This window comes from Carlito syrichta, unplaced genomic scaffold, assembly GCF_000164805.1.
Source record: "Carlito syrichta isolate Samal-C Ts95f unplaced genomic scaffold, Tarsius_syrichta-2.0.1 Scaffold309425, whole genome shotgun sequence".
Classification (NCBI taxonomy): domain Eukaryota; kingdom Metazoa; phylum Chordata; class Mammalia; order Primates; family Tarsiidae; genus Carlito; species Carlito syrichta.
The window spans coordinates 361,358-378,258 of NW_007253521.1; the positions used below are offsets into that span (position 1 = coordinate 361,358).

Genomic DNA, 16,901 nt, shown 5'->3' on the forward strand with positions numbered 1-16,901 from the left:
TGAGGTCTCACTATGTTGCTCAGGCTGGTCTCAAATTTCTGGGCTCAAGTGATTCTCCCACCTCAGCCTCTCAAAGTGCTGGGATTAGAGGGGTGAGCCACTGTGCCTGGTCAGGGGTTCCTATTTTAAACAGGGCAGCTTGTAAGGTCTATGAGTGCACAGTGGAGAGAAAGAAGGCAGCTTTCTGAGAAAGAAGGGTATAGAATGGGAGTCACTAAAGCTGGAGTAAAGGAGGCCACTATTTTTATCTGTTTAAACACACTCAAATCCCTCCCAAAGGTGAGAAATATGTCTGTTGGTTCCTAGAGGTTATGTCTCAATTTTATTTGATCTTTCTCTTCTACTCATCTCTAGTTCTCTCTCCCATTGCAGTTGGAAATTTTCAGTAAACTTTTAGAATTAGTTAAAAGCGTATTTAAGCATGGCTTTCAACTAGGCCCTATGCATCAAGTTAAGAAATACTTTTAGCTGGTCTCGGTGGCTCAGCCTGTAATTCCGCGCTTTGGGAGGCTGAGGTGAGTGGATTGCCTGAGCCCGCGGGTTCGAGACCTGCCTGGGTAACTTGGTGAGACCTCATCTCTACAATAAATAAAAAAATTAGCCAGGTGTGGTAATGCCCGCCTGTAGTTCCAGCTACTTGGAAGGCTGAGGTGGAAGGATCGCCGGAGCCCAGCAGGTCGAGGCTGTGGTGGCCAGGAGCATGCCACTGTATTCCAGTCTGGGCGACAGAGTGAGACTTCAACTCAAAAAAAAAAAAAAGAAAGAAAAAAAGAAAAAAAAGAAATACTTTGAAGTTCCTTTAGAGTTGAGGAAATGGATCAGTTGGATGGATACAGTCTGCAGGAGTTAAGTCTAGCTAGTGACTTTCTCATACACTCCAATAGAAGGTTTTTTTGGTTTTTTTTTTTGAGACAGAGTTTCACTTTGTCACCCAGGCTGGAGTGCAGTGGCATCCTTATCAGTCACTGCAGGCTCCAACTCCTAGACTCAAGTGATTTTCCTGCCTCAGTCTCCCAAGAAGCTGGGTCTACAGGTGTGCATCAGCATGCCAGGTTATTTTTCCCTATTTTTGGTAGAGACGGGATCTTGCTTTGTTGCCCAGGCTGATCTTGAACTCCTGGGCTCAAACAATCCTCCTATCTCTGTCTCCCAAAATGCTGGGATTACAGGCTTGAGCCACTGCACCCGGTCCAACAGAAGGTCTTTACCAGCCTGGGCACCTTGACGAGACCTCATCTCTACAATAAATAAAAAACTGGTCTGGCGTGATAGCGCGCACCTGTAGTTCGAACTACTTGGAAGGCTGAGGCGGATGGATTGCTGGAGCCCAGGGGGGTGATGCTGGGGTGGCTGTGAGTGTACCATTGTACTCCAGCCTAGGTGACAGAGTGAGACTCCAACTTGCAAAAAAAAAAAGAAGGTCTTTACATGAAATATTCATGTAAGTACAAAGCTCGAACTGGCTCTGCCATCCCTTCCAGATACAAGCAAGTTACTGAACTAGCTCCTCCCTCTAAGTGTCACTTTCCTCATATGCAAAACAGATATGATTCGCATGAGGTTTAAATGAGATAATAAGAGAAAAGGACATAGTTCTGTGCCTGGTAAAGATCAGTCTTCATTATTTTTCAGATTCCTAGTGTTCTTCCACAGCCACTCCCATCCTGTATACATGTGTTCTACACTGAAATTCTGCCAACAGTTGGCTTAAGCCAGATGCTGGACAGAAGCAACTTGGGGGCTCAACATTATTCTTAGTTTTTTTTTTTTTTTTTTTTTTGAGTTGGAGTCTCACTCTGTCGCCCAGACTGGAGTGCAGTGGCTGCTCCCGGCCACCGCAGCCTCGACCCGCTGGGCTCTGGCGATCCTTCAGCCTCAGCCTTCCACGTAGCCGGAATTACAGGAGCGCGCTACCACGCCCCGCTAAGTTTTTGATTTATTGTAGAGATGAGGTCTCGCTGCCCAGGCGGGTCTCGAACCCGCAGGCTCAGGCAATCCACTCACCTCAGCCTCCCAAAAGCGCGGGATTACAGGCTGAGCTACCGAGCTCGGCTTATTCTTAGTTCTTTTAGGCTCTTTCCTCCCAACTTCAGGCATAGGCCAAAAGTTTGGCTTTATTGACCACGCAGAGGCCGAGGCAGCAAGGCTTTTATTCCCCATCCAGTTTTTTGGGCCCGTAAACCTGCATGACTCTTTGCTGGCAGAAAGTAGGATGACACTATTAGACCCGCTTCAGTGTCAATACTTGCCAGGCCAAGCACAAATCCAAAGATTGCGTGCATGCTTCTCTCTCTCACAACCTGGTTGTTACCAGATTGTCTACAAACTTATGTCCCCAGGGCTGAGAGAAAAGGAGGTGCCTGGGCTGTGAATGAAGGTGGGCTAACTCATTTTTGCTTCGTCGAGGAAATAATCCAACAAAAACACCATGAGAGTCCTAGAAGTAACTGCAGGCAGTTCTGTATGTTGTGCACCTCCCCTCCCATGTGACCCGTACCTTGGAGAGGAATTCTCTCTCTTCAGGGTGTTGAGGTGGAATAGAGAAGGCGCTAAGCACACGGCCAGGTTGGTTGGAGTCATCTGGTTTTCTTTCACAGCTGCTGTGACATCGCTCAAGAAATACAGCAGCGTCTGCAGAACCTCCCGGTTTTCATCAGGCAGGAGCATGATGGCAGCCTTGATGGCCTGCAGGCGCTGGTCCTTGGGCACATCTGCAACCGACACCAGCATTCCCCCCATCAGCTTGGTGATTTTCCACCCACGTTGCAAGGAAATGTCCCAAAGCAAATATCAGCATCAAATACCTCAGCCCAGGACTGAACAAGGACTTGCAGAAAGCGTACTAGAGGTTAATACGGAAAAAATTATGGACTGCCACCAGCGTCACAACCCTCAAGTATTTCCTGCCTCCTGGAGGAGTTAAAAAATTTTAAACACCCACGCTACTCAAACACTCTTAAATCCATCTCAGAGTTCAACTCCGGATGATGACTGTTCTCTTGATTTACCAGTTTTTTTCTTTCCTAAGCACTTTTTAAAAATCCCTAATTTACCCATTTTAATTACTGAAAATATTATATAGTTATGCTTTTCTTTAGTGTGAATGAAAAATCATATCTGAGATATGTACAAGAGGATAAGAACTGAGATCTCTTAGCCTTGACAACAAAATGTTTAAGATCTCTGGGGACTTTCATAAGTTTAACTGATTTGCTCATTCTTTTTTTTTTTTTTCAGTTGGAGTCTTACTCTGTCGCCTAGGCTGGAGTGTAGTGGCATGCTCACAGCCACCTCAGCGTCGACCTGCTGGGCTCCAGTGATCCTTCCTCCTCAACCTTCCAAGTAGCCAGAACTACGGAACTACAGGTGTGAGCTACCGTGCCCAGCTTATTTTTTATTTATTGTAGAGATGAGGTTGCCCAGGCTGGTCTCAAACCCACGGGCTCAGGCAATCCACTTGCCTTGGCCTCCCAAAGTGCTGGGATTACAGGCTGAGCCACTGAGCCTAGCTCTGCTCATTCTTGAAATGGGGAAAAATAAGCTGCTAATTACCAAGTCAAGTTAAACAGCAGATACATTTAACTAGTAATTCTTTTTTCTAGGGGTAGGGGTAGAGGGCAGATGGGAAGGGAGACAGAGCCACGCTTATCTGTCACGCACATGTCAAGGTTGCATCTGACGCCAGGGGCTAGTCACAGGGTTCTGGACCAAGCAGCCTGCAGTTAGGAAAAAAGGGTTCCCACTGCATCCTATCCCCTTGGGAGCCCAGTGGGGGCTGCCAGGTCTGACCCCTTCACCACCCCAATCACTAGTAATCTTTTAAGTTTTAGAAAGCACAGGGAGAAGCTGTTACTAAAAATGCATATGAATATGCAAATAGATAATGTAAATAAGACCATGTAACAATCTACACATAGAAGAAGCTGAACCCAACCTTCAGGTATCCTTTAATAGACAAATCTTTTAAAGAGCATGTGGTGGAAAAATCAAGTCACTCAAATGCAGCTCCATAGGACAAACTGATTAAACAGCTCCATGGTTACAACACATAACAAATACCTTGGTTGGGAAAATGTGACCTGTGTTTTCATAAAATATGAAAGGATGAAACAACTAATGAAATAATCCAGACCAGCTCCATTTCTCATAAAATAAAGTCCAGCATGCCAGTTCTGAAGACAATCTGAGCGCTAAGAGAGGCTGCTTTTAAATTACATTGCTGTAATACCACACTGAGCCAAGAAAAACACAAGGCTGTAAAAGCCATAATCCTGATCTTGATCATTAATTTAGACAACTGTTTGCTTTAAGCTTTACATAAAAGTGAGGAGGGCATGGGTATTGTTTTCTCAAGTATTTCTCACAGAGACTGAGAGGAATAACAGAAAAAGATTATTTATTCATTTTATGGCAAGATAAAACACACAGACACCTGTGAAATTTTAAATACAACAGCCTTGCTAGAGAGAGCTGTGAAGCAACTGAAATTTCTGTAGACAAGGCAGAGAGAGATACTGGTACTTGATCGCTACCTAAGCATCTCAAATTACACTATTTTGGAATCAAATTAAAGAACAAACTGGATAAGAACGGTAAAAAAGTACAAGTGCTTCAGTAATTAAGAGACTGATGATAAGGGAAATGTATTTTTGCATTATTCAGTAAGTATGTAGAAACCTGCTCCACAAACAAAGAGGCAAGGAAGAAACTGATGACATGTGCTTCCCAGAGCTCACCATGCAGGTCCCCTTGTCAAAAAAACGACATCAAAGAAAGCCACAAGCTGAAGTTGGTCCCACTTTTCCCCAATGCCAACAATCTCAAGATCAAAGGATACTCACACTGGTAGATCTGTAGAAATGTTTCTGAGAGTTTGTTCGTCATTAGTGGCTCAGGAAGATCTCGAAAATACTGCTTCAGCATGTCTGCCACGTCATAAGCAGACTGTCCTTCGTAGCTGACACAGTCTATGGCACCTTCGTTCATCTGCCTCAGAGCCTGAATCCGAGACTTGACCCCCGATTTTCTAAAGAGCCCCACCTGTTGGAAGAAAAACATTGTCAGGAACATGAAGATGGAAGCCGTTGTCTTCAGCACCAGACTAGAAGAAGAAGCATGTATATGAGTTCCTCTGAGTATGCCGGACCACCAGCAGTGGCTCTCACCTGATCCAAACAATGGTTTCGGAGATATCGCATGGCCTGCTGAATGCTCTGAGGCAAGGGTTGTCCTGTGCGCTGAATGTTGACTGTCAGAGGGACCCCGAACACGCTCCGGTCCTTGTAGTCTGGAACCTTGATCCTTTTCATGAACTTGGGTACAGCCCTGTTTAAAGAACACAGAGGTGGTTGGGGTGCATGTTGTCTACTTGTCTATCTCTGCAAGTAAACCCTGTGAGTTCTAGAACTGTGCTAATATGGTGGCTATTTAAATTTAAGTTAAATAAAATGACAAATTCGGTTCCCCAGTTGTACTAGTCACATTTCAGGTGCTCCCTGATTTGTGGCCAGTAGTTACTGTCGTATTCTGTGCAAATGTAGAACATTCCCATCATCATATAGTTCTTTTGGACAGTGCTGTTCTAGGTCTTCCAAGAGTTCAGGTCATGAGGCCTAGTCTCATTTCCTCAGTGGGGAATGCCCTTGCACTGTTAATCTTGAGAATGGAGGTCTACAGCCTTAAGGGAGTCGATGAGCTTCCTAAAAAACAGGGGGTAGAGAAGAAACAGGAGCTGGAAACAACATACAACACCCTAATGAAGTGCTTCTGATAGAGTCTGGAAACAAGTTCCCATTTGTCTAGAAGAAGGATAAGAATCACTTCTAGGCTGGGCTCGGTGGCTCAGCCTGTAATCCCAGAGCTTTGGGAGGTCAAGGTGAGTGGACTGCCTGAGCCCGCAGGTTCGAGACCCGCCTGGGCAACTTGGTGAGACCTCATCTCCACAATAAATTAAAAATAAGCCAGGTGGGTAGGTGCGCCTATAGTTCTAGCTACTTGGAAGGCAGAGGCGGAAGGATCGCAGGAACCCAGCAGGTCGAGGCTGCAGTGGCTGGGAGCATGCCACTGTACTCCAGTCTGGGTGACGGAGTGAGACTTCAACTCAAAAAAAGAAAAAAAAATCACTTCTAAGTCTCAAGTAATGCTGGATGAGAAAACATCAAATACATGATGATATTAGCCTAACACAATGAGAACCAACTCCAAAGCTCTAGGTGTTGACCTGAAACTGAAATAAACTCTCCTGCTAATGATCCTGGAGAATGTAACATCTTTAGGCTTCTAAAGGAAGATGGAACAATGGGGGTTTTGTGAGCTGACCCCAGGCTCCCTGGCTTCCTGAAACCAGGTCCACCCCAGCAGTGTATGCAACAGCAGGAAACCCATGTCATGCATTTAAGGCTGTCAAGCAGAAATTTCAGCTCCACAAATGACCTCTCTGAATGGGACAAGAAAGGGCAAGGCCAAATAGGAAAAGAACTTCGCGCAGAATTTCTCCCTACTCCATGGATCCCACAATGCGAGGCTTTTACATTTGCTTTTGACTCACTGGAAAAACTGACCAGAGCTCAAGGAGTATTATGGACTTTTAGATTCTTGAGGGTTTGGTGGGAAGGGGGTGGGGCAATCCAGAAACGAGAATCTAAAATATGCAGTTTTAAATAGCCAGCAGGGAAAATATTACTCTAAGCACAGAGGAACCCTACAGAAGACCGACCGCTTTGACTTCTGAGCACTTACCCACAGCCATGACATGTTACTGTTTATAGCTCTAGGAAAGGTAAAATGAAAGAACAGAGCCAAATCTGTATTTCCATACAGTTCGGTATATGGTATCCTGGCTGTAAGTGTGTATAATACTCGCTTTGTCGGGGAGAACAGCCCAGCGGCGGAATGTGGAAAGAACACATTACGATCCCCACCGAGAATCTGAAGCATGTGAGGATAAACCGGTCAATACTTATTTCTGTCATTCAGAACAAACAACTTCTGTATTTAGCAAGGCTCACATAATAACAGCCTTTGAACAGGAGGTGCTTTGATGCTGAAGTTAAACTCACTACGAGTCCCAAAGAGAGGAGGAGCTGGAGAGAGAACAGTTCCCTGACTCGTTCAAGCTACGTGGGTTTGCTACAGAGCACTACTAATGAAATGGGCTGTTTCTATAGTTTTCTAAAATGCAGTAGTTATGCAGACGGATAATAAACACTCAGGTTACTGGAAAGTCTTAAGGATATCCAGGTGACACCGAAAAATGCACTGAGATGTCAAGCTAGAGACATTTCTCTGCTTTGCACTGATAGAAAAATTTAGATGCACGCAGATTAGGTCGTGTCCACACCCATCCAACCGAACAGTCTACCTCTCCCACTATATACATCAAGGCCCATATTTTTCAGAGTGATCATGTATAATTGGTCCAATACATTTCATCCTTATTTATATTTTAGTCTAGAAATATCTTAGAGTGGTGAATTCCTTAGATTTATTATTCACTGTTTGAAAGCCTTTGCTAGGGGAAAAAAATGTAACTTAAACTCTTTTGCACAGGTAGATTTTTCAGTGATGCTGCCAATATGCACAATCAAAATGATTTTTTTTTCTTTTGGAGCCAGGCAGGTTCTCACTCTGTTGCCCAGGCTGGAGCATGGTGACACAATCATGGCTCACCATAGCCTTGACCTCCTGGGCTCATGCCATCTTTCCACCTCAGTCTCTGAATAGTTGGGACTACAGGTATGTGCCACCACACCCAGCTAATAATTTTGATTTTTTGGGGGAGGGTATAGAGGAGGTCTCGCTATGCTGCCTAAGCTGGTCTTGAACTCCTGGGCTCAAGCAATCCCAAAGGGCTGGGATTTCAGGCATAAGCCACTGTGCCTAGACCAAAATGATTTCTAAAAACGTGTGTGAATAAGGGTTATAAGGTTGAATGCTGTAAGTCCAGCATTTCAAAGGTGATCTCATAATATCTTGAGATTTTTTTCTTCCTTTCCTTCCATAAATATTATCTGATTCTATGATATATTTATCTATATTGGACTATTCCTACCACTGGAAAGGAGGCGCCTATTCCATAGGATGTAAGAGTAATGCATTCTTAGCCCCATCAACTGGCAATCTGTCACTCAAAGAGCTGAAAACTCAATCTATCAACCCCTCCTGACAGTTTCCCAAAACTACACTGGTTTCAATATTATCAGATGTGGCCTCCAAAGTACAGAGATGGATACACAGGACAATAGATGAAATAAATTAATAAAGGATAGAACTTCATTTACTTAGTGTGGGATAACCTCAGAGAGCTGATCAAAAATATCACTTTCAGCAACAATTTACTGAGCAGTTTAAACTCTTACCAGCTAAAACCATGCTTGTTAGAAGGGGTGTATTTCTCCAGCAGGGCTGTTAACTTTAGGAGTGAGTATTTCTGCAGCAGGTTCATCTGGGCCACAGACTGGCAGTTAATCTGCAGTGATACAGAGTTGAGGCTCGGCCGATGAGAGCTCTGGAAACTGTGCCATCTCAGTCGGTGCCTACAAGAGGACCGTAGAAAAGTGAGTGAGTACAGAAGCTTTTAAACAGGTAGATGCAAAATTAGAAATGGGGTGCTCACCAGCAGCTTATCCTAGGAGCTAAGAGAACTTGATTTCTATTCCATTCTTTTTTTTCCCACCATGGTAAAATATACAGCATAGAATTTACCATTTTAGCCTTTTTTATTTTTTCTGACTAGGGGTCTCACTCTGTTGCCCAGACTGGCGTGCAATAGCACAATCACGGCTCACTGCAGCCTCGACCTCCTGAACTCGGGCAATCCTTCCACCACAGGTCCCATCACGCCCAGCTAATTAAGAAACTTTTTTTTGTAGAATGAGGTTCTACTATGTTGCCTTGGCTGGTCTTGAACTCCTGGACTCAAGCAATTCTCCTGCCTCAACCTCCCAAAGTGCTGGGATTACAGGCATGAACCACTGTGCCTGGATCATTTAGTACTTTTTAAGTGTACAGTTCAATGGCACTAATTTCATCCCCAGAATTGTTATTACCTTCCCAAGTGGAATTCCATGCCTCTTACATAATATCTATTCTTTCTGCATATTGGTACCTCCTGGTCAGACACCTTCCCTAGGAATGTAATAGCTATGAATTGCAGACCTTATCTCATTTCCTTCTACAGGACCAGGGGAAGTAGTCTCCTTCTGATTCCCCCTTCCCAACATGGAGGAAGGAGAAAAGCTCTTACCTGTTGGACCTGGTCAGGGAAGCCCCAACCCCAGAATCCCTTCTTTCTGGGATGTCGGAGGGTTCTTCAGGTTCATTGAGGGAGTTGCCTGTGCTGTCCAGGTCACTAGGCGTGGTTCGGTCATTGTCCACATCCAGATGTATCTGTTTTGGAGAGGACGGACACGGAGAGACGGAATCCAGGGCTGAGTCGGAGTCTCCCTCATCGGAAAACTTCTCCGACCACTGATTGACTATCCGCTGCATCCCCTTCACGTGATAGAGGATGTCATCCAGCTCGGGGAAGATGTCCTCATTCTCCAGGTCAGCCAGGTCACCTGAACTGGAGTAGAGGATGGAGCCCGGCACGTTGTCGTAGATGCTCAGACGGCTGCTCGTAGAACTCGAGGAATTGCGTCTCTTCAGTTCCTTGGGGCTGCCACTGCTGTTGTCCCTCCTCAGGCTGATATGTCCAGGACCGTGGAAGCTTCCAGTCCTCCAGTTCACAGAGCTGTTATTCCCTGAGGGGGAGAAACTGCCTTTGGAGAGGGCCTTGGGGAAAGTGCCAGGCTTGTGGTCTTCGGGGATGTAGAACACCGTGTCCTCAGGGTAGGTCTCGCGGTTTTTGAAGTTCTGTTCCATCACATTGTTGAACGTGGACTGATTGAAAGGATCAAAGCCTTCCAGATACATGCCCACCCGCTTGCTGCAGGCGCTGAGGCTCCGGGTCCTGGTGACAGGGCTGGGCGTGCTGACCGCGCTGCTGGTCTCAGACTGGCTGCTGCTGCTGCTGGTCTGCGTGGAGTTGGACACGCTCCTCTTTCGTACCATGGGGACGTTGATGCAGTTGCCGTTGAGGGCGGAGATCTCCACGCAGTTCAGCTGCTTCAGCTTCTCCTCGTTCATGCCTTCCTGCAGGATGGGCCCACTGATGATCAGGCCCAGCTTGGAGGGTGCTTTGTGCTTGCTGTGGTGGGAGCCCTTGAGCTTCAGGCTCTCCATCCGTTTCAGCAGACTGCGCGTCTTGGACTTGGCGTTTTTCTCATGGCCTTTCATGCTAAAGCTGAAGCTGGACAGTTCCTTGGGAGAGGGCAGGCTGCAGAAAGAGTCGTCATTGCCTGCCAAGTTGCTGGAGGAGCAGATGCTGATGACGGAGTTAGTCCAGGGGGTCGCAGCGTCCTCGCTGGGGGGCGCGTGGCTTGGGAGGCTGCTGGTGCTACTCAGGCTGAGGACGGAGGACACCTCCTGGTGATCGCTGGGGTCAGTCCGCGGGTCTCTGGAGCTCGTGGCACTCTTCGGGCCGGAATCGTCCGGGGACCCGGGGATCGGGTCTTGATTTGGGGAAAAGACATCAAACTCTTCAAGCCGGGACCACCTCTTGCTATCCCTCTGGAATGTCCATTTACCACTGATGGCACAGGGCTCATCCTCATCTGAATCTTCACTCTGCAAAGACAGAATGGAGCCATTCATGCACTGGGGCTGGCAGCCGGCAGGGAACCGAGGCGTGCTACGGGCCAGGCGGCTGTTCATAACACACTGCCAAGGTCAGTTCCTCCCTTATACTCTTTTTATGTTGTTTTTTTTTTTTTTTTACAGATAGAGTCTTGCTCTGTTGATTAGGCTTCAGTGCAGCAGCATGATCATCGCTCACCGCAGCCCCGAACTACTGGGCCCAAGCAATCCTCTCTCCTCAGCCTCCTGAGTAGCTGGGACTATTGGAGCACCCCACCATGCCCGACTAGTTTTTAAAAAATTTTTTTTGGTAGAGGTGGGGTTTTGCTATATTACCCAGGATGGTGTCAACTTCCTGGCCTCAAGAGATACTCCTGCCTTGGGTTTCCAAAGTGCTGGGATTCCACAGGCATGAACTGCTGTGCCTGGTGTCTCTTTTTTTTTCTTCAAAGAACAAAGATGTATTTGAAGAATTCACCAAGAAAAAGCCTGACAAATGTTGCAAGCTAAGTAAGAGCTATTTTATGGAAATTCTGATCTATAGGCTGTTTTTTAATTGCTCACAGAAGAAACCTCTGAGGTGGGTGAAAATTCCAGGCATGCAAAATATTTTGAACTGGAGTCAGCAACGAGTAGGACTGCCTCTGGACTCCTTCCAGTACTGCTGTCTGTTGTTGGTACGTGTTTATATTCCCTTTTGCAATTAAAAAGGTAGTTTTCAAACAGTAAGGAGAGAGGAAACTTACATCTCTAGCCTCTCTAAAAATTTACAAGCTTTCCTTCCAGACTAGTGGGACACCCAGCAAGGAGAGCCATCCCTAGGCGTCAGTCCAAAAACTGTAATTTGTGGTCTCTTACCTGCTCCTTTTTCCCCTCCCCCACCAGATACGGGGGCTAGCCACTCGCTTAGGCTTAGGTCAAAACCATCCTGTGAAGTTTCAACCTCAGACATGCCCCAAGCAATTTAACAAGGCTTCACAAATACCCAGCTTGGACAGCATACTAATATGTGTAAGCACTCAGTAATATCTTTGCAGATTAGACCTGATTTATGTGCAGGACTCAGGGATACGCTGTCTCATGGACTACTGCATCTTGGCCTTTTTGACAGTATATCAAAAGGCACAATTCGGTGTGATCCATATCTTTTCCACTGGTATGGAAAATATCATATTACCCAAGTTTCACAGGACAACAAGTAGAGAGCATGAAATGCTGACTTGTGGGACTCTTCTGCACAGCTCGGTGGGTGCTGAGGTTCCAGCTCATTTGTTTAAAAGGTTTAACTCCTCAAGAGGGCAACTTTTTGCAGGTCAGGGACTCATCTAGGATAATTAAAACTATGTACTTGGAACAGTCAGAAATATGTTCTTTGACCAAACTTATTCCTGTTTACTCTAATTTGTGACACTCACTCCCAGTTCTACACCCACCTCTTCTCTTCAAATCTCATAAAAGGTCCTCACAACTCACACATAGAAGAAAATACCAACCAATTCAGCTATGTGTCACCGTTTCACTAAAATGTGTGGGATTTTCCTCTCCACTTCCTCCCAATTCCTTTCTTCCATCCAAATCTCTTACTATTCTTCAAACCAGGACAAACCAGCCTTCCCTTTCATATTTACAGCTTTGAAAAATAGTTCCTGTTATATCTGGGAAGATAGAAGCCTTTGGAAAGAACGTTAGCTTCATTTTCTCTAGAAAGCAATGCAAAAGTCCACTGGAATTCCTTAAGCCTCATTTCTTTATTATGCAGTAGGCATTGAGTTAATTAGGCAAAATATTAGGTGATTTGTTCAGGTCAAAAACAGATAAAACAATTTATTGGGTAGCTGCAACTATTGGTTTCAAGGACATAAGGCTATAAAGTCTTTGGTAAACTTGACCAGTGTATAAAACATTAAAATGTAGATACTTGCAGAACGAGAAAATAAGAGTTTGAGAAACAAAACTTATTACAAGACACACAAAATCTTGTTTTTGGCTTGTCCCTTTTCCTCCTATCCTAGTATACAATTTATATACTCACTCTTTTCCGATGAGGACTAATTTCCAGCTTCATCACTGCACATTTGTTTAAAGTATTTAGGCGCCTACAGAGCAAAGAGATGACATTAGCAAAAATAGGCACTCACTGATGGGTGGATAAATATTGCTCTTTACAAACAATTCACATATCTAATGACTTTCTTTGTATCTATTAACATCTATAACCTAGAAGAGTATTAGAAACTTCTTTTAAAAGTGAATAATTTAAAAATACCCTTTATATCTCTTAAATTTTCTCCTTAAATTTAATCTGTACTATCTGTACTAGTGAAAGGAAACACTGCTATGGTACAGTCAGATGCCTCTGATCCTTCATGGAATAAACAACTCTCAAGGACTTGTTCTCACTTCTTCTTCCCATAACACTTTAGGTTGAGTCATTAAAGAGCTCCACACACAGTACCAAGAAATAAAAGCCTGTGATGCCTTTTTCACACAAACAGGAACAGCAACAAGCAACCAAGTAGAGATGTCAGCAATATAAACAGGGTAGTCTCTCAAACCAAAATTCAAATTAAAACAGCAACAACAAAAAATTTCAGTTATCAGCTAAGAAAAATCATCTTGGAGAGCCTGTTTAAAATTGTAGAGAGCAGCCAGGCTCGGTGGCTCAGCCTGTAATCCCAGCACTTTGGGAGGCTGAGGTGAGAGGATTGCCTGAGCCCGCGGGTTCGAGACCCGCCTGGGCAACTTGGCGAGACCTCATCTCTACAATAAGTCAAAAAATTAGCCGGGCGTGGTAGCGCACGCCTGTAGTTCCAGCTATTTGGAAGGCTGAGGTGGAAGGATCGCCGGAGCCCAGCAGATCGAGGCTGCGGTGGCCGGGAGCGGCCACTGCACTCCAGTCTGGGTGACAGAGTGAGACTCCAACTCAAAAAAAAAAAAATTGTAGAGAGCTCTTATACAGAAAAACAAACAAAACAAACCTGGAGCAATCTTTAATATCCAATCCTTTCTATATCTTCCTGCATAGGACAAAATAATGTGTGGTATAGTTATAGCAATAGATTATGATTACTTGAAAATTTGCATGCTATAACTTCAAGGATCAAAATCTTACTGAGTTTAAAAAACTTGGATCATATTCTTCTTTGCAACAGGAATCATATTTTAATTTTGAATATCTTTGTCCCTGCCAAATAGTAATGTCAATTTAAAATTAGGGAAATAGTTTCATTGAAAATGAAATAACTAAAAAAAAAAATGTAATAGCCGAAAAAAGCAACTCTTTTTTTTTTTTGAGTCAGAGTCTCACTCTGTCATCTAGACTGGAGGGCAGTGGCATGCTCCCAGCCACCGCAGCCTCGACCTGCTGGGCTCTTGGGATCCTTCCGCCTCAGCTCTCCAAGTAGCCAGAACTACAGGTGCACACTACTACACCCAGCTAGTTTTTGATTTATTGTAGAGATGAGGTCTCGCCAAGTTGCCCAGGTAGATCTTGAACCCACGGGCTCAGGCAATCCACTCACCATGGCCTCCCAAAGTGCTAGGGTACAGGCTGAGTCACTGAGCCCGGCCAAAGCAACTCTTTAAACATGCAGGACCAAATGGTATGTACAAGTGTGAATGATAGCCCTTCAGGTCCTGTTTTTTCTAACATCGTCCAGATGAACATCACTCAGCCTTCCTCCAGTGAACCTGTGTCTGTTTGCAGTCTTCTGCCACAGATCTCCCCACTGGTTTTCCAGTTCTTCCTAAGATTACAATTTTTACATTTCCATAGGGTAAGAGCATTTAATTCATGCAAATTCCAACTGACCATGGAACTTCTGTCTTCAGGATCCTGTTCTTGTGGCTTGCCTGACAACTTTGATGCACCAGGATAGAAAGTAGTTTTGCCTGCCTGATAAGCCTGGCTTGATTTCATAGATTATGTGGTGGTCTGTTTATAGAATAAACAAAGATAGCGCCTACGTTCAGAAAAATTCTCTGTTCATGGGGAGGGAAAGAAAACAAGTAACTAAGAAAAAAGTCTGCAGACTTTAAAATGAGTGGATATAAAAGGTCCTCTCTAGGGGCATCAATTACTTTAACGACTTACACCCACAGTGTTTTAGTTCTCAAATGTTTCCAAGATTTAAGGAATCCGGAATGGTTACAGTTAGTTTTAGGTCTGGGTTCCATTAATCAAACCTGTAATCAAATACCCACTTGACTTCACCGGGGCTTTAATGGTTGAATGGTGTTTATAACCAAATTTACTAGGCACAGAGGCCTACGGGATGGGAGAAGGGTTTAACTTCAACGAACTCTAGATTTAAGTCAAAGGAACAAAGATCCAGGAGGCCAGTTTAATAAAGGTCACCATTATCTTCTTACATTGGTAGCACCAAGCTAATGGCATTATACTCCTAAAGTTCAGAGTTATTCCCCGGGGTGTCTGCAGTTTTCATTTGTCCCGAAAGACCACCAAAGAATGTACACTGCTAGGACCTTATTTACTAATAGAGAGACAGTTCTGGCATTAAATCTCACTCTGGGCTGGGCACTGTGCTAGACACTTCCTATGTATAATTTCATCATTATCTCCACAACAACCCTACGGTTGTAATATGTAGACATATTACGATTTATCTTCATTTTATAGATAGAGAGTTCACAAATCTTTTCCAAAACGACCTGATTAAAATATGGTGGCTCTCAAACCCAGTATCTTCTGCATTCCTTTCTAAAATAAGTGTGAATGATAATAATAAATGAGAGCAACTTATATAGGGGTTGAATCACTGGTATCACAACCCAACCTTCCCATCCCCTGAGGGCCCTTCCCAGGCTTTCCACAGGAATGTGTCCCTCTTATCTCCTATGCAACTTGCAACCTGCTCTGAAGAGGGAGGGAGTAGCGGGGTGGGCCATCAAAGGTACAAGAGTCTTGCTCACATGGAACTGCAAATACCCTGATAAAGGCAGAGCAGGCCTGGATCTGGGTCCATTGTATTCAAAATAAAAACAGGGAAAAAGAGACACAGGAGAAAGAAGGGGAACAGGAACAATTTTCCAAGACCTGACAAATCAAAGTCGTTCCAATTCCTAAAGATGTCCTCTAGGAATTAGTGCAATTGCTTTAAAAAAATAACTTCCCTTTGAACAGACCAGAAATTGCATCAAAGTCAAAACTGACCATAAGGTAAGCATGCTTTAACACGGCTTAAGCATTTCAAGGGCTGTTTTACAACAAAGCACACATTGAAGATGACAACAGCGCGGAAATCTATTTTTCGTCATAGGATTCTCACTTGATTTACATAATTCTTTGATGTGTTTATGGGAGGAATCAGTTATTATTCCAAAAGAAAACAGCAATTTGGAATATTTTTCAGAAGCTATAGAAAGACAAAGAACATGTCAAACGAGGTATCCTAGTAGTCCATCACAGTTCACAACATTATCTGTGTAGGTTTCAAGACAAGCTAATCACTCCTCCAGTATTACTATCGAGTAAAACTCTCTCATAATCTTGGCCTTATCATTGGAGTTGGATTATACAGCAAAACTAGCAAGACCAGGCCAAAGCCAGTCTTTCCAAGGAAACAAATACATAAACTCCTTACTGTGTGAGTATAAGAATGCTGATTAGCAATTTAAATCCCAAAAAACCTATGGACCCATACTTGCAACTTTTGGTCATTACCAAATTTATTTTTTAGACATTATATTATTGTTCTCATAAAATCCATTAAGTCTATAAGTCTTCTGCCCTAAGTAGAAAATGTTAAGAGATCAGCTCCTATGCACTTCTTGACCAAAGGAACTATAAAATTTGTAAATGTTACAGGCGCATGAATGTTTTTTAACAAAGCAGAACATTAGCATATATATGGAATCATTTGTAATATTCGTATGTAAAATATGTTTTAATACAAAGGGAAGAGAAGGAAAGAGCAGTCGTGTAAGATTTTGTAAAATATATATATATATTTTCTTTTTTTTTTTTGAGTTGGAGTCTCACTCTGTCGCCCAGACTGGAGTGCAATGGCCGCTCCCGGCCACCGCAGCCTCGACCTGCTGGGCTCCGGCGATCCTTCCGCCTCAGCCTTCCCAGTAGCCAGAATTACAAGCGCGCGCTACCATCCCCGGCTGATTTTTTTTGATTTATTGTAGAGATGAGGTCTCGCTGCCCAGGCGGGTCTCGAACCTACGGGCTCAGGCAATCCACTCACCTCAGCCTCCCA

At 44.2% G+C, this 16,901-nt stretch overlaps 1 protein-coding gene across 3 annotated transcripts in view; it reads right to left on the reverse strand.

The window, feature by feature from the left end:
• DLC1 (DLC1 Rho GTPase activating protein) overlaps positions 1–16,901 on the reverse strand; it is a 447,354-nt gene that overhangs the window by 7,928 nt on the left and 422,525 nt on the right. For all 3 annotated transcript variants that reach the window (XM_008067229.2, XM_021717163.1, XM_008067230.1), the window contains 6 exons: positions 12,710–12,773; positions 9,245–10,668; positions 8,358–8,534; positions 5,166–5,325; positions 4,842–5,040; positions 2,498–2,711 (listed from right to left, as the gene is read on the reverse strand). In XM_008067229.2, the coding sequence (XP_008065420.1) occupies positions 2,498–2,711; positions 4,842–5,040; positions 5,166–5,325; positions 8,358–8,534; positions 9,245–10,668; positions 12,710–12,773 (2,238 nt within the window). The remainder of the gene's footprint in view (positions 1–2,497; positions 2,712–4,841; positions 5,041–5,165; positions 5,326–8,357; positions 8,535–9,244; positions 10,669–12,709; positions 12,774–16,901) is intronic.